The sequence below is a fragment of the Leguminivora glycinivorella genome, chromosome Z, assembly GCF_023078275.1.
Source record: "Leguminivora glycinivorella isolate SPB_JAAS2020 chromosome Z, LegGlyc_1.1, whole genome shotgun sequence".
Taxonomy (NCBI): Eukaryota; Metazoa; Arthropoda; class Insecta; order Lepidoptera; family Tortricidae; genus Leguminivora; species Leguminivora glycinivorella.
Window position 1 is genome coordinate 38,318,625 of NC_062998.1, and position 25,333 is coordinate 38,343,957.

The 25,333-nt window shown below is 35.4% G+C and overlaps 2 protein-coding genes across 3 annotated transcripts in view; one reads left to right on the top strand and one right to left on the bottom strand.

Annotated features, from left to right (window-relative positions):
* The window catches only part of LOC125240657 (procollagen-lysine,2-oxoglutarate 5-dioxygenase), a 42,171-nt gene that overhangs the window by 11,954 nt on the left and 4,884 nt on the right, over positions 1–25,333 (bottom strand). For both annotated transcript variants that reach the window (XM_048148657.1, XM_048148658.1), the window contains exons 3-10: positions 24,718–24,893; positions 24,418–24,585; positions 23,934–24,130; positions 23,211–23,464; positions 22,335–22,559; positions 10,004–10,145; positions 9,375–9,557; positions 1,716–1,820 (exon numbers count right to left, since the gene is read on the bottom strand). In XM_048148657.1, the coding sequence (XP_048004614.1) occupies positions 1,716–1,820; positions 9,375–9,557; positions 10,004–10,145; positions 22,335–22,559; positions 23,211–23,464; positions 23,934–24,130; positions 24,418–24,585; positions 24,718–24,893 (1,450 nt within the window). The remainder of the gene's footprint in view (positions 1–1,715; positions 1,821–9,374; positions 9,558–10,003; positions 10,146–22,334; positions 22,560–23,210; positions 23,465–23,933; positions 24,131–24,417; positions 24,586–24,717; positions 24,894–25,333) is intronic.
* Positions 11,545–17,596, top strand: LOC125240658 (immunoglobulin domain-containing protein oig-4-like). The gene is made up of 4 exons (XM_048148660.1): positions 11,545–11,909; positions 11,982–12,053; positions 13,075–13,224; positions 16,198–17,596. Exons 1-4 carry the CDS (start codon positions 11,799–11,801, stop codon positions 16,354–16,356), a joined length of 492 nt encoding a protein of 163 aa, XP_048004617.1. The 5' UTR covers positions 11,545–11,798; the 3' UTR covers positions 16,357–17,596.

Here is a 25,333-nt window from a genome sequence, read left to right on the forward strand (position 1 = left end):
GCACTAGATTAATATAGTAAACAATGATTATGGCATAAGATGTTATGAGAAACAATATTATGATTGTTGAATAGGATGGCAAATAAAATTATGGCAAATGAAATTCTGGCAAATGGGGGTATCCCATATTTATTTATTTTTACTTTAAATGCACGGATACGTAAATTTCGCTGTAAAAAGTGACAGTTGGTCTACCGAGGGTTCCTTTTTTGGCCACGGTGCGCGCTGCGATCGATTCGTGGTTCTCTCACCACCTACTTCGCACCCAGCCAATAATAATCAACAGTTTTCATAGTACGGTAAGACTAAAATGAGGTATGAAGTCGATGTTAATGAATGTAATGTTTGCTTATCCCGTATAAGTACATATTTAGTAATTTCGTCTTGAAATGCATTTTTAACATCCTAATGGGCGTCAGTAACTCAGTCCTCAGAATGGCCACGACGTGTCAGTTTTTCGGCGCTGACAATTTTACTTCAAAATGAGAACCCTGGGCCGGTCAGAGGATTAATATGTAGTTTATTTTGGTCAGATCTTAGTCAAGTAAGTTTTTCGGTTGTCTATTGTTTGCCCGACAGTCATTTAACATAATATTCATTTGCCCGAATCTAACTTGCCTGAATTTCATTTGCCCGAATGATTTGTTTACCATAAAAATCATATGACATACTCGTTGTTTATCCGAATATTATCTTCCATAATCATACAATGCCATACTATTTGTTAGCCATATTATTAAGTGCAATAATATGGTTTCATAGAATATTCAAACGCCATAAGCAATTATTGCCATATTAATTGTTGCCCATATTATTACCTAACCTAACCTACTTTCTGATAGCAGTTTCATTCTCCAGGGGGTCACAGTTCTAACCTAACCTAACCTACTTTCTGATAGCAGTTTCATTTTCCAGGGGTCACAGTTCTAACCTAACCTAACCTACTTTTCCAGCAGTTTCATTCTCCAGGGGGTCACAGTTCTAACCTAACCTAACCTACTTTCTGATAGCAGTTTCATTTTCCAGGGGGTCGCAGTTCTAACCTAACCTAACCTACTGTCTGATAGTATTTTCATTTTCCGGGGGGTCACAGTTCTAACCTAACCTAACCTACTTTTCAAGCAGTTTCCTTTTCCAGAGGTTCACAGTTCTAACCTAACCTAACCTACTTTCTGATAGCAGTTTCATTTTCCAGGGGGTCACAGTTCTAACCTAACCTAACCTATTTTCTGATAGCAGTTTCATTCTCTAGTCCTTCTAGTACCTATTATAGTAGTTTTCGATTCTGCCAAAGCACATTATGGAAATTGACTTTTCTGGACGCTAATTTGTATGACAAATGATGGTATGGAATGTGGTAATTACGGATTTCGATGATTCTGACAAATGACATTATGGAAACTGACTTTATGGGAAACAAAGTTTCTGGCACTAGATTAATATAGTAAACAATGATTATGGCATAAGATGTTATGAGAAACAATATTATGATTGTTGAATAGGATGGCAAATAAAATTATGGCAAATGAAATTCTGGCAAATGGGGGTATCCCAAGTTTTTCAGATTAGTATCTAGAAAAAATTTAATTCAGCTTTGACTGTAGATTACTAATACTGACTATTATCTAGCTTACAGTGTACGCAGTAATATACTCTAATGGTACTACAACTCTTAGAGAAAACTTATGGCAAATATAATAAACAGCTATTCTTACATTATTGGATCCATCACTCCACTGGCCAAACGCCTCCATGACCTCAATCCACTCCTTGCAGAACCGCATAGATATCATTGGGAACCAGTATACATCGGGACAGGGCTGGAAATAAATATATTAATCAAAAACTTTTCCTATCTGTAGTGGCGTCCGTTGAATAATAAAATCACCGTAAAACTTACTTAAAAGTAGCCAACTAGCCATAGTAACATGTACTTTAATGATTATAAACGTTTAGGAAAGAAAATACAATGCTTTTTAAAAGCAGGCGGTCAGTCAACGTTGATGTACCTAAGAGAAAGAACTATAATTAATAATTTCAGTTAATATAAATTTTAATTAACTATTATTAAATTTTAATTAACTAATATAAATTTTAATTAACTATGATTAGATTTCTGTAACTCAACAACACTTTTATGAAATTTGCTACTAATTACCAATCACTACTTTATAATAGTCATAAAATACACCAGCGGTGCTAATAAGTCGAAAGATATAAAGCAACGATTCCAAAGCCTAATTAGAGTATAGTAAATAAATATTACAGGACTTTCTTACACAGATTGACAGAGTCCCACGGTAAGCTTAAGATGGCTTGTTTTACAGGTACTCAGACAACGATATATATTAGGGTGGAGCGAAAAAACACTTTTCTGGAATTAGCAAACCTAATAGTTATCAATCAATGCCTATGAAGCCTTTGTGCAAATTTTCAGCTTTTTAAATCAACATCTTCTGCCTCCGCATTAGGTTTGAAATTTTGAAAATCTCATACAAACCTGAAAATTCAACTTTTAGATAAAAAATGTTTCTCGGCAGTATTATGTTCAGTATACATTATTGATACATATTATTACAAGAAACTACCCAAAATTGCGAAAATAGCGTTAAAAATCGCCAATTTTCAATATTTTAGCGGCTATTTTGGCGAATGTACTGAAACTAGACAAACTTTGACGATTCTTGACGCTATTTTCGCAACTTTTTATAGTTTCTCATAATAATATGTATCAATAACATATACTAAACATAATACTGCCGAAAAATTTCTTTTATCTGAAAGTTGAATTTATAGGTTTGTATGAGATTTTCAAAATTTCAACCCTAATGCGGAGGCAGAAGATGTTGATTTAAAAAGCTGAAAATTTGCACAAAGGGCTTCATAGACAAAGGGGCATTGATTGATAACTATTAGGTTTGCTAATTCCAGAAAAGTGTTTTTTCGCTCCACCCTAATATATATATAATTATATATATATACAAATGGTTCTCCTTGTTTTGGCATAAATTTACAATCCAGAATTATTTTTGGCATAATGTATATTTTAAGCCTTTCGCATAATCTCAGCAAGGATCGGACAAACGCCCGTCATTTCGAAAATGTAACCCTGTTCCGTACAGCAGAGACTTCCTTATGTTAATAAAAAAATTGTATATGCCCCTATGACGTCCGTAGACTGTGAACGGACTTTTTCAACGCATAAATGGGTCCTAAATTCACGTCGTTATAGGCTCACACCTGAAAATTTAGAAAAAATTTTGGTCATTCTATTTTATTGGCGAAAGTAATTTTCGTAATAATAATCATTAACTAATTTGTCACTGGATATAAATTATATGGTCCAATAAATTTATAAAACACTTACAATTTTTTTATTAACATAAGGAAGTCTCTGCTGTACGGAACAGGGTTACATTTTCGAAATGACGGGCGTTTGTCCGATCCTTAATCTGTTATGGCATAGTATTGTTACGCATAATTTGTCTAGGCATATTTTTGTTTGTCCGAATGTATTTCGCGCATAAATGTTATTCGCCGAATGGTTTTATGCATAGGCATAAAATTGTTTAGGTAATACTACTATATTGATGTTGTATTTCTAACCTAACCCAACCGAAATGCTTGACTATTTTTTGTATTTGTTGAGGTCGCAGTTCCAACCTCACCTAACCGACTCTTCTGACAGCATTTAGTATGGGTGGTTATTCTGATTTTAAGAAAAGGCTACTAGACTCATATCGAATTTGGCACAAGAAATGATTGTTTTCTGTAGTATTTACAATACAATACAATACAAAGTATTTATTCATGATAAACAGACATAAAAATACAAACAAATGGTTATAAAAAATACAGTATAAATAATGTTTACCACGGAGTGGTCCCGCCTCAGCATATTGCTAACCATAAGGTCAGCGCTGGTCTTCGGGCGAGACCATTTGTGGGCCACGGACGCAAACGCGTCCATTAGGAGCGCGCCATCTTGTATTCGACATAAGAAACCAATATTTATAGATTTTAAGTATTAAAAGTGAATGATGACTACGTATTTTCGATTAAAAATGTGTGTAATATTTTTTTTAAACTTTGGCCACCGAAAACGCTGTCAGCGATGTAGTGACGTCATAGAACCTAATTTAACTTCATGTCAAGTCAATCACTGACATAATAAACTTTATGCAGCCAGCAGCAACGCCCTGCTGGCAGTCATCGCTGACAGGATTGACGGTCCATTTATGGGACACTGGTTGTCAGTACAACATGCACCAGTCTCCCATATATGGGCCAAATAGCATAAATGTAAATATCCAGTAGACATTTTAATATAGTTTTCATTTATTTTGTTTTAATTTTACCACTAATTTAATTTAATTTTACATCTAATTTAATTTAATTTTACATTTCATTTTAATTTAATTTGTGTTAATTGTTGTATTTTAATATGGGCTCAAGGTCTGAAATAAATGTTTTTTTTTATGCCTCATACTTAAAATGTCTGAAAGTTTTGTGTTTAATTCGACTGACGTCATGCACAGACAATCTACACCGTATTTCACTTAACACTAAAAACCTGAAAACCGTTTGTTCAGAATCGAGAGTAGAATCGATTGAGCTATATCTTGATGGGGGTAATATTTTTATTTAAATTAGTATGATTAGTTATTTTTACGTGCCTATTCTATTGTATTCGTAATACAACATTGTGTATATCGCATTGCTAGAGGTTGTTTACCTTTTTCAGTATTTAGGAGTATTAATACTGGCTGGTTACTTGGGCGATTATTTTTTCCGCTACGAGTTTGACGTTGTTTATCCGTTTAATCTTAATGTTTATCATAAGTCATAACAAATTCAACTCGTACCTAATTACAACTTTGTTATTCTGAATATTGGATTTAAATTTGCTTACTGCGATTACCTGTCCAATTTGAAGTTTACTGTGTCAAAGCTTTAAAGTGTTTTACAATGACATCTTAGCTGTCTATTGGTAAACCTTATGTCGTTGCAGTAACTTACGCAAATAAATAGTTTTAAGGTTTATGATGATAGTTAGCAATTATTTTATTGAGTGTAGAGCTAAAAGTCAAGTAGAGCTGTACAAAAATCTAAAAATTCAATTTAAAAAAAAGTAACCATCAGATTAAAAGATGAATACTCTAGATGAGTTTAAAAAAATAAAAATCTGTTGGGGTGTCTGAGGTTTTGAGTGATACCGGAACACAGAACACCCCACTAGAAGCCAAATGCAAGCGATATTGTTCGAGACGCAAATCACCAATCCTTGCGGGGTGAGGCGGGCGCGCACGGTGCTGCCATTGGTCGTTTCAAATAATGGCGCGCCTTTATGATTAGCAGTAGGGATGGGAATGGGACATGTCTATTATAGACAATGGTACCGGTACCAGTACTGTGGTGAATTTGTTTTGCAACAAATTATAATATTATAATTAAATTATAATAAGGCCTAGTTACCCTTCGGGTTGCAAGGTCAGATGGCAGTCGCTTTCATAAAACTAGTGCCTACGCCAAATCTTGGTAGTAGTTTCCAAAGCGGACCCCAGGCTCCCATGAGCCGTGGCGAATGCCGATGCCGGGATAACGCAAGGAGGATAATTGTGATAGCATCTCAATAAAAATCATTCTAGTAACTAATAACTAAACTGTGCATTTTTACTTACGTTTACTAAGTTAAATAACCAACTAAATATTCTAAACTAATCAATGAACTAAATACCACTACAGACTCTACAGATTCTAGATAATTATTCACTATTACAAATCTGCTTTCTTTTATATTTCATAAAATGGTAGCACATGGTACGAGCGGCAGTACGAAGTTCCCGCAACAGACATAAACTAACATGGCCCCATGCCTAGTCGTTTACGTGAAAGGGATAGCATATCACATTGTTAACTCGGTAAAGAGGGATGGACGCGCCTCGGCGCCGCTCAGCACAACCATATTGACCAGTATAAATGAACTCCGCGGACAATAAACAATATTCAACAAAATAATTAATTTGACTTAACTGTGGAATGTTGTTCCATCTTTTTTACATGTAGAAGTGTTAGAAGACTTGCCACACCACTTTATGCTGTAAGAGACCATTGTTTGCAACCAAAATTGATTATTTAAGATTTTTTCCCGAGCGGACACGGACACTGTTAGCGGGTCGTATACTTGGGCGCTACTGATCGGTGTCGCACGCGTTCAAACTTTTATAAACCTGATTTGTCGTATGCTTGGTGACCGCGAGTCGCCCTGTAAGGGCCATCTTGTTGTATTGATCTGTGTACCGGAAACACGTTGTATAGATTAACATGGCTAATGTTGTTTTTGCCTGATAAAGTGAAAGTATACTTTAAAAATGTTTTTTTTTGCGGTTTTCATTACGACTTGAAAAATATGCAAATTTTTTTTTTTTGGTTAATTGGACAGTAATTAATAATATAAGATAGACTTTAAAAAAGGGTCAAGTAGCCTAATATGACAAATACGATTATGCGAATAAATATTATTCATAAACACAATCGGCGTAAACAGTATTATGCGAATAAATTTCCGGACAAAGTAATATTCTTACTATTTTAGATTTCGGCCAAATTAATATTCGTCGAAAACCGATTATGAGAAGTCTGTTATGCGAAAATCGTTTCGGTCAATTAAAGGTATGCCAAATAGAGGGAACCCTATACAAATACTTATATACATAGAAAACATCCTGACAGACTGCACATATATTTGTTCCTGACTCAGGAACAAATATCTGTGCTTATCACACAAATAAATGCCCTTACCGAGAATCGAACCCGGGACCGCGGCGTAGCAGGGAGGGTCACTATTACTACGCTAGGCCAGACCGGTCGTCAAATACAAGCAAAAAGGTACAGAGTTACTTTCAAAGTAAAATAATTATGTAATCACAATGCATAGATTGCCATCTCTCGAGACAGGCTTAAAACTTTTGAACCTCAGTTTTGACGATTTGGTCCATATTCTTAGCTTGATATGTGGTAAAATCTCAAATATTCATATTAGCGCCATCTAGCTGAGCGTCCCCCGAAGGTGTAACGCCATCTAGGCCACCGTACCTTTTTCTGAGTACGTTTTTTTCTTCGACTTTATCTGTGTATATGGAGTTACATAATTATATGTCTTTGATACAAGTAAAATGTCTAGATACCTACTAAACAAAGTATACGTAGGGACGTACTTATGTTTAGTTTAGACTACATTTCGTTTACTAGTTTAAATTGATTATAACCCAAGCTGGTATAGGTAAGTATAGGGTACAGACATGAGTGGCATAAGATGTGGGACGCGTCGCAGGAGCGCGCTAATAGAATGATTATGCGAATCATGCCGCTGAGATTATATTTATATTGCAATTTTACCACGCAAACAGACTAAATAATGGTTATCAACAAACATGGCCATATATTAAACACATTTTCCAGTACAGATGGTGTTTTTTTATGCACTAGTGCGAGAAGTGGTTCATTATATGTCAGGTCGAAACTTCGGAGGTCCATCTGTACTGAAAAACGTCGTTCGATACACGTGCGAAAAGGGAATTCGTAACTCGTGTCGATTTAAAACACTCCCTTCGGTCGTGTTTTAATTTATCGCCACTCGTTTCGAACTTCCTCTTTTTCGCACTTGTATCGAAATGTACTATTCTGATCAAGTAGTGTCCTGATAAAATGGAATGTTGTCAGCCTTCTTCTTTCTTTCCACTTTGTACATAACCGCTATACAAAGTATTTGAATAATGGTAACGAAGTGGAAAAATTAAATTGAGAACGCTTTTTTTACCAATAGTAGGTACGAGTTCTTAACCAGATGTACAGTCCGGTCTGGCAGAAAGCATGAAACTTGGCATTTATATAGCTTATATGTTTATAAGCAAATATGGAAGTAGAAACACGCCCAGGTGTCAATATTTCCCCTCTTTCCCCCCACTTTTGTATTCCTGATTTCAGTTTTTTAATATTTCCATGAAAACCGTGAAAGCTACCATCACGATGTCCAGGAGAAGTATATTCTTCATAAAATTCTCTACAATATTGTCTTTGGAAGTATAAAGCTAGAACTTATAATTTTCAAACTATGCTCATTTTCCCCAAGACACATTTTTCAAGACAAGGGGAAAGGGCCGGTTTCCTCGGTGAAAACTATGCATTACTTCTTTTTGCTCTTAGTGACTAGGGCAAATCGTATATCGTTTTCGTGTAATATAAGGACGAGATAATCATTTCTGAAAAAATCGTTGCACCTTTCTATACAAAAATAACGATTTTATAGCAAAATAATGATTTTTTATGTATTTCATTAAGAATGGAAGTTATGGCATTTACAGTTACATCGCGGCAATTATCAACAAATAAAACATAGGACAGATTAGCCAATAACTCAGTTCTGATGATGGAATCCTGGAGAAGTCGAGGGAACTTCTCAAATATTAAAGGCATAGGATACAGTGATTTTTGTGTTTCTATAAGAACAGCATGCATTTACGTTCAGAACAGTGACAAATCGTTATTTTTGTATGAAAAGGTGCAACGATTTTTTCAGAAATGATTAACTCGTCCTTATATTATACGAAAATGACATACGATTTGCCCTAGTCACTAAGAGCAAAAAGAAGTAATGCATAGTTTTCACCGAGGAAACCGGCCCTTTCCTATTGTCTTTGTGGGGGGTTGTGACGTGCGATTTCATGACTATTGAGCTAAATCGGATCTGTTTGACCCAAGGAACAAAGGTAGTTAAAAGAGCAAAGTCGCTAGTCTTACTTATCGTTCAGGTCACCAAAGAGAAATATCGTTAGGGGAAAATGAGCATAGTTTGAAAATTATAAGTTCTAGCTTTATACTTCCACAGACAATATTGTAGAGAATTTTATGAAGAAAATATTTCTCCTAGACATCGTGATGGTAGCTTTAACGGTTTTCATGGAAATATTAAAAAACTGAAATCAGAGAAACAAAAGTGGGGGAAAGAGGGGAAACATTGACACCTCGGCGTGTTTCTACTTCCATATTTTCTTATAAACCTATAAGCTATATACATGCCAAGTTTCATGCTTTCTGCCAGCAGGGACTGTATTCTCATACTAATTAGACGTTTCCGCCCCGCACTACAAGTATGTTCGAAAGGGCTCGTGATTCTGAGTAGGAAAAACATTAAATTTACCTATTCTAAAAAATAAAGGTTTTGAATCTTTTTTCGCGAAAACCTTTCGCTCACACCACAATTGAACTACTTACTTAACCCGTCACCACACGGGACAAGTATGAAGTAACTATGTACATATGTATGTAGGTATTGTTAAGAAATGAATAGCGTAAAAGTTGATTTGTTTACTAACCATCGCGGGTTTTTTGCCCTCTTCGAAATTGGCAGCGTAGTCTGGATGCAAGTAGCGCGCCTCCCAGTCCGGCTTGTTGTCCATGACCTGGTAGACGTCGGGGTGCGTGCGGGAGGTGTCGAAGCTCTCGGGGTTCACCAGGTGCCCGAACTCCAACTCGTTGCTCACGTGCATGAACACGCCCTGCCCAGACAACACCGTTGGTCAAAGTCAAACTTCTACCACTTCCTACTACCGCTTCCTAAACACGAGTCAGATTTGCGTACATTGCTTACTTTACTGAACAACTTGAAATAAATCTATGTGGAAAAATATTATCTTGGGTGAGATTTGAACTGCAATAATACTGATCTTAAAGGCCGTCAGTTAAAGTTTTTCCCCAAGCTTAGAACCGTTAGCAGATAATAATGCGCACGATGGGGCAAAATATTAGAGAGAGCAGTTAGGGCTCTTTCTTAGAGCACATTAGACATACATTACATTAGTAACATCAGCTACCTATAATTAGAAAACATGACAGATGTTTGAACAGCGCATCAAGCAGGGCTTTTGGAAACGCAGTTTTATGAACAAATCCATTTGAAAACGAAACCTGACGATTTCAAATGACATTAATTGCAGTAACGTACGAGATCTCTGAGGTTTGCGCAGAAAGCCATGTCGGGGTCCACGCCCTCCTTGTGGAAGTCAACGGTCTTGGCAGCGCCCGTACGGAAGGTGGCCATCTTCATCAGGTAGCAGTTGGTGATGAACGGCACGTTCCAGATCCCTCTGCGGACGTAGGTACCAAGTGTTATGTCATGTCGTGTGTTTAACTTCAGTTTTAGATTTTATAATGTAAAAGTACCAGTGCTCGACTGTGAACCAGTAGATGCTACGCTCAAACTTAAGCCATTGGTAATAAATGTGACAGACGGGCGTCATCTATTGGGCATTAGCGTATCGAATATTGGTAAAAAGGTAAAGGGTTATATAGATTGTTTAAGTATTTTATGTCATTTGAAATAAATTCTCGGTCGGGGTTATCACAAAAAAACATCGCTTTTATTTTATTATGTCTAAATATCATGACATGACGCCGTCATATTTATATGACCTAAATTAAAATGAAATAGTTACATGTGAAATTGGTTCCTTTTCAAAAATATTCAAAACTAGCTTTTGCCCGCGGCTTCGCTCGCATTAGAAAGAGACAAAAAGTAGCCTATGACACTCTCCATCCCTTCAACTATCTTCACTTAAAAAATCACGTCAATTTGTCGCTCCGTTTTGCCGTGAAAGTACCATTTATAATATTAGTATGGATACATGCCTACAAATGTCTAAAATAATGTCAGTACCTAATAGATTCCAATTGCAGCAGTCCAATCTACATTCCTATCTTTACAGTATGCTATCAAAACATACACCACGCCAGACATTTCTTACACGAGAAATAAAACGAGATAATCAAACGATTATTGGAACGAGTTTCGTACCTATGTAGGTATATTGTTAGCTATAGTTATATTTCATAAATCTCGTAAGTCTCATAACACATAAAACTCCTGGTAATAATAAATATAAGTTCATGCTGATAAGTGATAACCTTTAGGTATGTTTGTTAGTAGCCAAATAATTGGAATTTCTTATCTGTTGGTGACATGAAAGCAGACAGATACACGCTGTTCCATATTCGAAAGTCAAGTGTTGAGATGACGAACGAGACAGATTTTAAATACGGAAACCGTTTTGCATTAGTAAGAACTTGAAATTAATGAAAAATATAAGGAGGAATGAAAGATATTAATAAAGACCGTAGAAAAAGGCTTAAGTTAAACGAACTTGTTTATAAACGCGTATTATGATGACTGTTTATATCATTAAACTCCTATACTTAGGTGTTAAGTTTCAACTTTTGGAGACTGCTAAGTAGTACTATGATTCAAAAAATTACAGCATTCGGAAAGTCTACTCTACAGATGGCAATGGTATCATGGGATTTCGTAGTTCTGTTTCTGTAAGGTGCGAGTATAAGTTGTTCGTCTCAGGGCACCCCAAAGATGCATAGGGCCTCTATAAGATGCTTCACGCCTTTCTATCTTGAGCCACCATACATCTACCTTTGTTTAAATGGTATAGGTCAACGGTATAAACAGATTACTAATAGCAAGTACGAATGCTAACGTAAGTAGGTAACGCGCGGCCTATAAATATTCAATTTAGTTATAGTAGCAGTGTACGAAATGCGAAAGGATATGATGATTGGTGTATTATAAAGCAGGGGACGAGACAAGGGCCCTCCTGCGATCACCTCCGCCATTAGTCAATTGAGAGATTGGCGCGTCGAGCGTGCAGAGCTGCAGTCGCGCAGAAACCTCGCGGGCCCGCGCCCAGCTCACCTGGACTTGCTTCATCTGCTCCCGCCAAACACTAACCTTCACAATGTTCCTCCTTAGAGCTAAAATACTCTTAGGAGTCTTCTTAATATTTTGGTTTATAATCGACCCGACAAGCGCGCGTCGTGGTCGTTCTAGAGGCAGAACGAAATCTAAGGTACTTAACACTGGTCTACATTTACCGTAACGCTATTGTATTTGGCTGGCATTAAACTTAATTTGTTTGCAGGTGCAAATCGGCTTACCTATTACTGGAAAATATAGAGACCCGGAATCCGATCAGTATTACAACAACAACGATGTAAGTTTTTTTTATAATTTGTATTACAATTCCCGCTTCTCCATACAAATGTAGACTACATTTTCCTTTCTGCATATAGACATTACGGATTTTTATATTATGTTATTGAATGAAGGTATAATAATCATATTTTCTATTGCTGTAAAATTACGAGCGAATGAGAGATTTGAGATTTCATATAAAGTTCAGAAGCTCCTCATGTGGAATAAGAGCCCAGAGCCGCCAGAGAGAATGTAGAGTTCGTATCGACGTTTAATGTCTGCAAATGACCTAGTTAACCCGTCGGGCATTTTTTGCTACTAGGTTTTTTTTAAAACACAAACTTTCCTTAAATTCTCAAAGCTGATTTTTATAAAAATGTGTTAGGAATTGATACTCGTCATTTCCTAACCATTTGCGCCGGCTGTAGCTTGACAAATTAGGGTAAGTTAGAGAGACTTTCAAGCGTCTGGTAAAAGTTACGGCCGGCTGAAATGGTCAGGAAATGATGATCAAATCCTTACAGTTTACAGTCTTTTTAAACACGTGTATAAAAATCAGTCTTGAGAATTGAAGTAAAGTTAGTGTCTTTTTAAAAAAACCTTATAACAAAAAAATGGCCGACGGACCGGGTAATATGCAGACATTAAACGTCGATACGAACTCCACATTATCCCAAAGTTTCATCCTTGCGAAAATGAGGGTGGTCTGGCGGCACTGGGTTCTTAGTCTGATGTATTAACAATTAAAAAATTCGTAACAAAAATCGAACATAGGAGTACAGTTGTCGTTAGTATACAACAAATTGTAACAAACATATATTCAATAATTTTAATAACTCAGGAGGAATGAAGAGGATTTGTATAAGGAGTCAATTTTCGTTTTAAAATAATTAATGTTGGCCAATGTGATAATATTATAATGTCACCCTGGGACAGTGATATATATTATTTAATGTAGGAATGTATCTAAGTACCTATTTAACCTGTGTTTGATGTGATGAAATGTTTATATTGTATTTGTCCCTTGTAAACAATTACAGGGAGCGAAGATCCTGCTAGCTTCGCACTTCGATCTTGAGTACGTTTTGGGCCACAAGATTGCCTTCTTATGCATCGCCAAGGGCTCCCCGCGGCCCCACATCACTTGGTTCAAAGACGGCGTCGAAATTTTTGCTCATCATTATCTTCACGTAAGCGAATTCTTATTTCTCATAAATACCTTAAATTTACTATGTAGACATGATAACACGATATTAGTTAGATTGAAATAATAATCATCTCTCATTCTGTAATTTAGCGACGAAAACAAAAACCAAAATTGAGCTATTCAGTATTAGATAAACATTATTCGGTGAATAATACAAACGAGGCGCCCAGATCACAAACATATTGAAGCTATACAAAGAGAAAACAATTAAGCAGTTGAGAATGTCACCGATATATTGCCGGCAAAATACACATTATGAGATGCTCTAAAACCCCACTCAGATGCTCTAAAATTTTCAATGGACTCAATTATCAAGTAAAATAAAGGTGACAGCTGGTAACTAGAGCTACAAAAGCAACTGAGTGCTGACGGAGTATTTTATTAACGAGATTTTAATTAACTCACAAGTGTTACCATCTATACTTTGTAAGTAAGCATGTACCTAACTGTACTGGGTCACTTCTTGCAAGTTAAATTTAACCTAAACTTTATTTTTATTAATTTATGCTGCGATTTTGCATAGTACCTAATGTAAATCTAGTGACATGAAGCTGATTTAATGATGGAGACAGTAGGTATCCGTAGGGAACTCTAGTCCTAAAGCAACGTAACGTAGGTATGTTGACGGTTATTATTTATTGTCTCGGTGAGCATTAGTTGCATGTGCAAAGAAAACAGATAACGATGAAAGCGTGTACTTCTTCTTCTATACAGTAGCTTAAGCTTGTACTAAAATTTAATTTTGCTTAAAAAATAATGTAGACAATTCGACACTCAGTAAAGCTCATTTAGATTGGTTAGGGGAGCTCTGTTCTATGTTTTGCAGATTAGATATCGCATTGAGGGCACAATGAACTGAACATGCGGTAACATCATTAGAATAACGTGATGAGCTTATGAGATATATCTGTGAATTCTTTTGTTGGCTGTTACACCAGTCCCTCTGCTTTTCAAAGCTTAGCTAAATAAGTGTAAATGTAACCACATGATCTGTTCGCTAAGTCACTTACTTGTAGGCATACCTGAGATAACTCGGGGCAAGTTGTAAGGATTCGATAAAAAAGATATGGAAATAATGACATATTAATTAAAAGCTCGTAAATCACTGGGATAGATAAATAGTTTAAAATTTATATTTTCATCTAGACGGCAATCATCAATAGTGCCGAATATAGAAAAAGTTGCCATATATTATCACAACTATTCTAAAATTAATATAAAAATACAAGTTTTAATACTGTTAATGTTAAATAGTATACCTACATGTATAAGAATGAAGAGAAAATAAGTGATATTTATTTATGTCGAAATAACATTTCAGATTCGATATTGATGACAGTAACATCGATATATTTTTTGCAGATAATAGTTATTTGTTTTACAAGGGGGCAAAGTAACCGCACGTGCCAATATTGATGCCCAAGCAAGCGAAAGATTCCAATATCGAACCGCGAGCGTAGCGAGTGGTTCAACAAGTGGAATCTTGAGCGTAGCGAGGGTTTCAAGGCACGAAGGCTAAACAAACTTTGCCACCGAGTGAAAAGCAAAATTTTTCACCACACCAACACAAACAAAATACTAACTATAAAACATCAAATTCAATCAAATCTATAGGTAATTTCTACCAGCCAGCTTAAGACATCCAGTTAAAATTTGTATGAAATTACTTTGCACTTGTGGATAAAATGCAATTTTGCTATCTGTTTTCGAATAGCAAAGTAAACACACACAGTAACAGTAACAGTTGGTGTGGTGAAAATTATTTTGCTACATCACTTTCGTATAGGTGCCCCGAGTTATCCCAATTACCTATGCTTATAGGTAATTTTCACGCTGCGAAAATAAAATGCGCTATTTAGTTAGACAAATTAAGATATAAATGAAACATTCATCCACTTCTTTATAGCTTTATGGGCGTTGACAGAAATTAAAAAGTTAATTTAATATGAACCTATCTTTGTCGCCCATAGAATCGGCTCAGTAGTTCATGTTCATACTAGGTACATGGAATGCGTGATATACCTTTAGCAGTTTTAGTAACATTTTTATACTTCATTTATTTCCGATTCTACTTTTCTTTCAACAATCAACGTAATACGTTGATTATGAGAACATACTATGTTCTTAGAGACTATTTTAATTTTAACAAGTCCGTAACACAATAAGGTTGCATTGATTTACCGCTGTGATCCATAGCCACCTCCGGTCTCCATCGTCAGAACAACTTCATGCTTACGGACTGATTCCGTAACAGTATTTAAAGTTATAAACCTACCTAAATCCATCCCAAACCCATTTGACTGTAGCGTAGTCAGTTAATAGTTTATCAATTATAATTCATAGTCACTCATAAGAAACATAATATGTAATTATGATGTATAAAAACCAAGTTACAACCTTTCGCGGTAACAATGAGAACACTATATTTGAAGGACGATACATATTACATTAATATGTTTTCCCCTCACTAGCTTGGAAACACGTGTTTTGTCCTTTAATACCAGCGGGTAAAAACGCATTTTATCCACTAGTGGGTAAAGTAAATTGACCTTGAATAAAGTCAAATTAACTGCTTTAAAATTGATAAATGTAGGTGAATTTAGTAATAAAGATGATTTACCACCTGTGGAACTACTGGAAGCAGTGATAAACGCATCTTTTGCGTTGTAGTTTCCTCGCTATAGTGAGGGGAAAAGTTTTGTGTTACACTCGGGTGCAAATGTATTTTACTTCTCGTGTGTTAAAAAACTCGCAAGTTCAGGATTCTATTCTCGAACCACTCGCTTCGCTCGTGGTTCAACTATAGAATCCTTTCACTTGCTCGTTTGTCAATTCCACACTCGGCGTTAAAATACAACTTTGCCCCCTTGTATAACAAATAACTATTTTTATGAAATATGATGAGAAATATGATAAGGGTTAAGATGAATTGACGAATATTGTGTCCGTAAGACAGATTCACGAGTGGCCGATCGGCGAGGACCGCGTCAAGTCTAAGATCGAGATCGACCCGGCCACGCAGATGGACGCCGGGGTGTACGAGTGCACCGCCGACAACATGTACTCTATAGACCGCCGCTCCTTCAAGACGGACTTCTCCATCGCTTTCGATTAGTGCTGCGGCCGACGCCCCTATATTCGCCTACTGTGCCAAATAACGCAACATGCGACTGGGGCCCATTTCTCGAAGCTACAAGTTACAATTTACAAGTGGTAGTCACTGTCTAATATGACAAGTTGGAAAGAGACTTCCGCTTGTAACGTGTAACTTGTAGCTTCGAGAAATGAACCCCTGAACAGACAAAAATCTCTTACATTCTTAACAGGAATACCATACATATTTACATCGCGCAAACTGTCTATTTGTATCGGAGTAAATGATAGTGCTATCACTAATACTTACTGGACCTGAACAGGATAATAATAAGAAAACTATGGATATTAGAGAAAAACATAAGATACATTTTGTAACATAAAACTTTGATATTTTAATGTTAATGTTTTCAAATTGTGATTTTAATTTCAGACCCGTATCTAACGTCCACTAAAGACGTAGAACAGTTTAATTTAAAGGTGATTTAAGGCATGCCACAGACAGTCTTAAAAATTCATAATCTTAGAAAAGATTTGTATGCAAACTGACAGTTCAAACCACGTTCAAACTGACACTGACAGATCTGTCAGTGTCCGTTTGCATACAAATCTTTTCGACTTTTCTTTTGCATACGAATTTTTAAGACTTTCTGTTGCCGGCCTCAGACAATTTACCTGTGTCATTATGTTTTATCTGGCCTATTTCATACATAAATCGAAAACGACCGCAATTTGCGAATTTTGTTGTTCCCGGCCCTCTGAAGTATAGGCCCTTGTGGTACTGCCGCTTTTGGAAGACCACATTTAATACTTTTTTACAAAACTAGTTACTAAAACACTAACTTCATAAATTATTGAGAATAGAATTGAACTGAAGTCAATCTGCACTTCCCGTACTATCCAATATCCATATTCTGACTATCTGATGTACACCAATATTAATGTCCTGACACTCTGATGTACACCAATATTTATAAATCCCTTATATAACTAATAACTAATGAGGACTTGTATTTTTTTAAATAAATAACCTGTTCTATAAAGGTAGAATATATTGACAAAAACTAGGCTATTTAAGTTATTTGGTATTATTTTCATGCATACTCGCAACGCAACATTGACAATTGGGTATTTGAATGTATCAAAATACACATATTATAGATATGTATATAAAAAATATGGGTGTGTAATGATTGGTATAACTATTTTTGGTATAGTAACATTTGATATAACAACATTTGGTATATATTTAATGGATATAATCACTCATTTGACATAATTAACATTTGGTATAACAACAAAATATCTACTTTTATTTTGTATAATCATTATTTCCTATAACAGTTATTTATAATAACCGTTACATGGTATAACTATCTATTGACATACGACTAGTATAATATAACTAGCAAACAGTATAAAACATTTCATGAAGTAATTTTATTCTTTTTTGAGGGGATCACAGTTCTAACCTAACCTAACCTACTTTTCTGATAGCAGTACATATGTTTAAGGGTCACAGTTCTAACCTAACCTAACCTATTTTTCTGGTAGCAGCGCGTTGTGTGTAAGGATCACAGTTCTAACCCAATCTACTTTTGTGGTAAATGATGGATCTAATTTATTGTACAATTTTTTTTATTCTTACTGTGCTTTAGAAAGAATTTGTGTTATACAATTTATTTATTATCGGAAATAAGCATTATACTCAAAGTATGTTATAGTAAATGTTATTCGAAGAAATGATCATTATATTAAATAAGAATTATACAATTTGTTAGTATATTATTTGTTGTTAAGTATATGATTCAATAATTATATCAAATGATCGTTATAACGACTAAAAATATATCAAAAAAGGTTATATCGATCGATACGCACCCAAAAAATATACAGCAGCTACTTTTTAACCGCATCCCAAATCTCAAGGGAGGTTATCAATTCGTCTGTATGTTTTTTATCTTATATATAAATGTTTGTTGTTTTGACATTTTTTTGGGTTGAATATACATATACATATACATACAGATTGGTCCCATTTTAATCAAAACCCAGTTCTGATGATGGGATCTTGGAGAAATCGAGGGAACTACCTAGTGATTTTTGTGTTTTTATAAGAACAGCATGCATTTACGTTCAGAACAGTGACATTTGGTGTAGTGGAACTGCTGATTATAGAGTTGATTATGATCAGAACGGAACTCCTCAAATCTGAACGGCACACTTATAGTGACACTGACTTTGTTATTTTTATGAGAACATCAGTACGGATCTCCTCAAATCTGAACAAGCACACTTATAGTGACTTTTGTATTATGGTCAGAAGAATCAAGGAATTACATTACAGATTGTGACATTTGATGAAGTGGAACTGCTGGTGATGATCAGAAATTAAGGATCTTCTTAACGAAGCATAGCTCATGTTAGGAGACTTATATTCTTCGTTATGTTTGTTAAGCAATGACACAATTTCGTTTTCTATCAACCCCTTATTTGCCAAGAGTGGCACTGAAACTTGAGTAGTTTCATGTGCTCTGCCTACCCCTTCATGGGATACAGGCGTGATTGTATGTATGTATGTATGTATGTTTGTTAAGCACGTTGGGGAATTAAGACACAATTTTGCCAAACTGGAGTTCTAATAATGGGATTCATGAGGAATCGACGGAACTTCTCAAACTTTAACAGTAAGTATATGATGCGTTTGCGCATATTAATTTGTATTTCTATCAAATAACCAAAGATTTACATTAAAAACAGTGACATTTGATGAACGAATCTGAACCCAAATCCGGTGCCGGATTGAGATCCGCATAACTGTACTTTTAATCAATTTTACAGCGCATTAGCTCCACTGAAGTGCTGTAAAATCATATCCATATGCAATTTAATGTATTTGTTTATTACACATGAAACTTTGCTAGTCAAACATAGAAAATCTGAAATGAGTCCAGTTGAATGGTGCATCATGGAAAACCCGAACTTACTCGTAACATTTTTTACTACACTATACCTATTAAAAAAAAATCTCCATAATCCAACATTCGCAAGTCTTCCTACCTATATTTCACCAGAACTCCAAAAGAATAAGGCGGTTATTTTTCTTAAAAAATATGTGAATGCGTAGAACTATAAACGACACAAGCTACTTATATTCCATAAAAAAAAAACAAATTAGTTTAACTGTTACAAACTTACCTATTGACACTGTTTTCTTTTGGTTTTTAACCAGCAATGTACGGTGAATTATTATTGTCAGTTGTGAATTGTCGTCGAGGTGAAACAGGGACTTATATTGTGTACAAAAGTAAGATCTTAACCCGATGTTGATCACAAAATTAAGTAAAAGTACATAGTAAGAAATACAGGATAGATAGAAGTGTCTATTTCAGTTGTAAAATTGATGTTTATATTACAGTGAAACCTGGATAAGTGAGACTTCAAGGGACGACAAAATTTATCTCACTTAGAGAGGTATTCCACTTATTCAGGGTCTCAGTTAGACAGGCATAATAAAATGTTTGTCTCATTTACAGAGGGTATCACTAATAGAGGCCAGAATGGAGGGTATGTCAGTTATAGAGGTGATAAATAAGGTGTTTTGCATATAGTTATTATTAGTTGCATACTACTTAAAATAAAAGGTAAATAAGCCTTGTCTTTAAATAAAATATAAGACTCTAACGTCATTGTGTCTTAAGACTTTTATAGGTGTATTATGAAAGTATTTTTTTTAAATATCTTTATGTAAATTATCGAGATTTTAGTTTTAATTACTTAACATAACCAAGAAAACCCTTAAACTCATCTGAACACAAAAAGGATCAATCGCGTAATTTAAAGATAGGCTAAGAATTATTAAAAATATGGAAGTAGATTTTCAATGAAGTCCAAGTTACAGAGGTCATAGATTGACTGTATCTCAGATACAGAGGTAAATTCCTATAAAATTCTTAACAAACAATTAAGTTCATACACATTTCAAATATAGTCTCAGTAACAGAGGTAAAATACACACTCTGTCTCACTAATAGAGGGAAATGTGACTATAAAATCGAAAAGGCTAATCTCACTTATAGTATATCCAACAGACAGCGTGTAAGCCTTATATAATTCATAAATACCATTTCGTATAACTTGGTTACCAATCCGTTAATTTGGGCGGCGTGTAAGAATCAGTCGGTATTATTTAAACATTACACAAATTGAGAGTTCGTTCACAGTAACGAGAACGCTGCCCGTACAGATGAGATCGACGCCGCACCAATCGTAAAATGAACTAGGTTAACTATGTACAGTATTTTACAATTGCTAGGTGTCCATTTATTTATATTACGCGTTACGTCGGTGGCAAAAATCATACGGCGTCTGATGGTAGCAGTTTAGCAGTCAGCGTAGCCTATAGACTGCTGCAACTTTAAAGGTACATGATCGTTGCCGAAGCTATCACACCGTTGAGCACTGAAAACCTACACGGCTAGTATTATTTGGTTTTCCGGTTTTCCGTAAGGTACAGGTACCTACTTTCTCAATTGGGCTCTGGTCAGGAATGGCATTTGCTGAGTCGTGTTCTACCGCACAAAGCGATAACGTAACGTGTTACTTTTCCTTATATCACATGAATTGTGCCGTAATTCGCGCGTACTCTAATTATTATTCACGTTACTTTTAGGAAATAACAAACAGGCATTTCTTTAATATTCACTAAGTCAACATGAACTCTCTCGATCATCAGGCTAGGTATCGTGTACACTTAATTAATGCTTTATCCAGTACGTACAAAACCAAACCTCGAAGCTAAATTTAAGCAGGTCCCTTTAGCCTTTAAATTAATGCTTGATAAGAATTGATTAATGGCGACCAATGGATTAGACCAAGCTATTTTAGATTATTCATGAAAAAAAATAAGCTTTCATGATAAAATGTAGATAGGTACCATTGTTTTCATAGATAAGTACAAAACAAATAAGTAAATAAACTGTAGATACAGTAGGTAGGTACGCGCAATTTTTCTAGACAATCTATTTATTTGCAATGTTATTTCGTATCGCAACTAAATGACGTATGAGTAGACATTTCTTATAATTATTTTGTATCTTCTAATAGTTACTATAAGTACCTATAATAAATAATTAAGTGGATTGATGTGCTCTGCCCACCCCGTTTGGGAATATATGTAGGAATGAGTTACCTACTTACCTATGTAAAATTAAAAAAATCAATAACCTAGGAATAAAACTGCTTGAAACACATTTGCAAGCTATACTTAGTGCGTTTTCACATTATCCGATCCGATATCGGATGTCGAACCGATATCCCATACATTACAGGTGCCATCTTGGATTTCTTCCATCGAAATCCTTCCGACATCCGATATCGGATAATGTGAAAACGGACTTAGTTTGAAAGTTTCAACATTTCTTAAAATGGAAGAACGGATTATAACAATCTGAATAATTTATAGAAACAAATTAAAAATAATATACTATGCATGTTTATAAATTTCAACATGTTACGATTTCTTCTTTCCTGGCCGATATGGATAGCTGATAATGAATTATTATTCAGCGTCACACAACAGTGTCAACGCACCAAGTGAATGATGAAGTGATACCGATACAGCAAGTGAATGATCTCATTTTAAGAATCATTCAAAAGAAATATATAACCGGCTGCAACTGCGAGGAAGCGAGTATCAATAGATTATTTTCTTTAGAAAGAAATTTCAAAAATGCAGGAACCTATAATAAATATTTAGATTGCTAGCTGTTTACGCTGCTGGCGATTGTAAAATAATTGACATATCTATTTATTCAACAATATCGTCATTAATGACTCATAACTCATGAACGGACTCTTAGCATCACTTCTGACAACATAAGGCACATTATTCCAAACACGTTAAACAATAGACTCCCGAATTATTCGATCCCTGCTCATGATTGAATGATGTTTTAATATAGGTACATTATACATAAACATCGCTGAGCAAACACTTACCTTATGGCGTGAAATGCGATGTCCATGTAATCTGCAGACCTTGCGTAGAAACCTTGCGAGTTTATTGCCCCCCAGAAATTGGACCAGGCTCCTTCATAGCGTTTAAGCATGGGAGCGATGACGTCATAGCCGGAAGATAGCAAGTATCGCAGGGTGTCCGGGGTCACGCGGGCCAGGCTGTCGATGGAGAACAGGTAGTCGCACGAACTGCCCAGGCAACGCTCCCTAGAACAGAAAAAAACTTATTCCTGGTGCTGACACATGTAAAAACACCTTGAACTTAGGTCAATCAGTAATGCAGCATTGTACGAAGGGGAAGTGTCAATGCGTTTACCGTTGCGTTTACCGTGTCCGTGAATTTTCAATAATACGTTATTTAAGAGCGTTAACGTGACGGAAAATGACATTGATTTCATGGAGAAAGTGAACAGCGCCATTATGATGTTGGTTTAGGTTTTTTAATAATGTTTACAGTAGCTAATGAGTAGCATATTCTAAAACGACAAAGCTCCTGTTAGAGGTACTTATGTATCAGGGCTTGCCACAATTGCCGCTATGTCAATCATATACAGCTAACAATCGAGCTAAACTACGATTTTATAAGAACACCTTCAAAACTGAATGTGAATGTAAACCTTTATAATTTTTCAAACAGAAAAGGGTATTGTGACCGCTGTCATCTATTATTTTACTCTGGGGTTGTAAATATTCGTAGAGCGCAATTGACATCTTTTAAATGAGCGCACGCATATACAGTATATAATAGGTAGACCAATTGAGAACAGCATGTCTGATTTGACTATTAGGTAATAATTGTTCCTGAATTGGCTGCTTAATTTTAGTTGAGATGTTGCATTAACCATGTTGTAGTCTTACTTAGCCGTGTTCCTAGCTTCTGCTTCTGTTATGAAGTCGCCAGGCTTTATGCGCTTCGCTGTAGCATACTTTCGGCTGTAGGTTTGGAACCACTCATCTACGTCTGACTCATGATACTCTACATTGTTCCGCAGAAGCAAGTGCAGTTTTTCTTTTGGGTAGTTAATGTCAATTAATTGTTTAAGAAACTCTTCCAAGAATGGTGTAGGTTGCTCGATGAATACTGCCAGCATAACTAATGGTAACTCTTCTTCCTAAAACAAAAATTTGTATTTGGGTCAGCATGTTAAGTAATAATTTAGCAAAAAAAAAAACTTACATTTTATATGGCAGGCTATAAATTTATGTCCAGTTTTACAATATGTATAATAATAAATAATAAAGTAATATAATAGGACATTATTACACATTTAAACTGACCAACCGATAGCCGATAGCTTAACTAGACACTAGTATCATAGTAAGCTCAATGAGGCTTGTGTTGTGAGTACTTAAATAACAATATTTATATAGAACTAGCTTTTGCCCGCGGCTTCGCTCGCTCTAGAAAGAGAAAAAGTAGCCTATGTCACTCTCCATCCCTTCAACTATCTCCACTTAAAAAATCACGTCAATTCGTCGCTCCGTTTTGCCGTGAAAGACGGACAAACAAACAGACACACACACTTTCCCATTTATAATATTAGTATGGATACCAGAAAATAATATGACTCTCCTTTATACCTTAAGTAGTATTTTCTTGGCACTACACAATGCACAGCCCTCAGTAGCTGACCAGGATTTAGCCAAGTAGTTGCCCAAGTGGTTAAGGGTGAGCTTGGAAGGGCCGTTGCCGTGAACTATCAAAGGGCGTTGCTTTGTGGCCACATTTGTAATGTAAGGCCATTCTTCTGTAGAGTTGGCAATCAACTGAACATCCGCTGCAACAAGAACATAAAATATTACTTTATTGTAATAGAACTAGTTATACTCTTATTTCTTTGAGGACTTAGGAACTGCTGTTTTCACAGATTTATTTAAAATATCAATTAATTTCACCTTATAAAAACTTTGCGGCAGCAATGTCTAAAATACTTAGCTAATATTTGCAAATTTTTTTTACCGTGTAGCTCTTACAGCCGCCATGATATGTACAAGGTAATACACAAATTTTGAATATAAATGAATTTAGGTTTACTATTAAAAAGACATTGATATTGATACTTACATAAAGCTCCATTTAAATTTTGGAAAATGGCTGAGTCATGGTCAAGTGAGATTTTTAGAGATTCTCTTGTAGTCTTATCCAAATATATTTTAGTATAATACAGCTGATCATCATCTTTGTCATTGATAGGTTTGTAATTAACTATCTCAGAAATTTCTGGCAAGTACCCTGAAATAAATTTATTTAATAAATATTTTTGTACATTTCCAATACTTACTTAGTAGTTATTAATACTTCGTAATCATTAGCAGTGGAACATCTCATGATTATTGGATTGATAATATATAGTAAAGTGTTTACCCATAAATCCTCCAGAGTTAAGGTATGGGCTGGAAAACTCTGTTTTAGGATACATGGTTGCAAGCTTCACATCCGGCCAACAGAACTGCTCAGCAGAAAATAGCACTCTGGTATTTCTAAATGATTTAAATTTCTGGAGAATCTCTTCTATGGACCCCAGGAACATGACGTCATAACTATGAGAGAGAAATACATGTACTGGCTAAGTAACAATATTTGCTGATTTAACAATATCAAATTACAAGTGTTTTTGCAAACTAAGTACCTATATGAATCCATGAAAGAAAGACATGTAATATAATTTCGGAAACATCTTTGAAAGTGGACATGAATATGTACTATATATAATCTCAGGGAAGCGTTTTGGTGAACATATCCTATCACCGACTTAAACACTGACTGTACTACGACAGCATAAAACTATCACCTCGGATTTTACTTTCCCTTACTTGTGCAGGGGGAGAAGATGTTTTAGTTAATGTTTTTTAAGTCTAGTTTTGTATACCTTTGTTTCTTTTGTTTTATATCTTTTTATACCTCTGTATCTTTGTTTTGTTTAGTCCTTACATTCCCTTTATTTAAGTTTGTTTGCATTGTGTAACTAACTGAATGTCAT

What these genes read in the sequence shown, in the direction of transcription:
- LOC125240658 (XM_048148660.1), top strand. Translation starts at nt 11,799, where the DNA reads ATGTTCCTCCTTAGAGCTAAAATACTCTTAGGAGTCTTCTTAATATTT. An exon ending in GAGGCAGAACGAAATCTAAG is followed by an intron (nt 11,910 to 11,981) that starts GTACTTAACACT and finishes ATTTGTTTGCAG; the next exon opens with GTGCAAATCGGCTTACCTAT. An exon ending in AGTATTACAACAACAACGAT is followed by an intron (nt 12,054 to 13,074) that starts GTAAGTTTTTTT and finishes AAACAATTACAG; the next exon opens with GGAGCGAAGATCCTGCTAGC.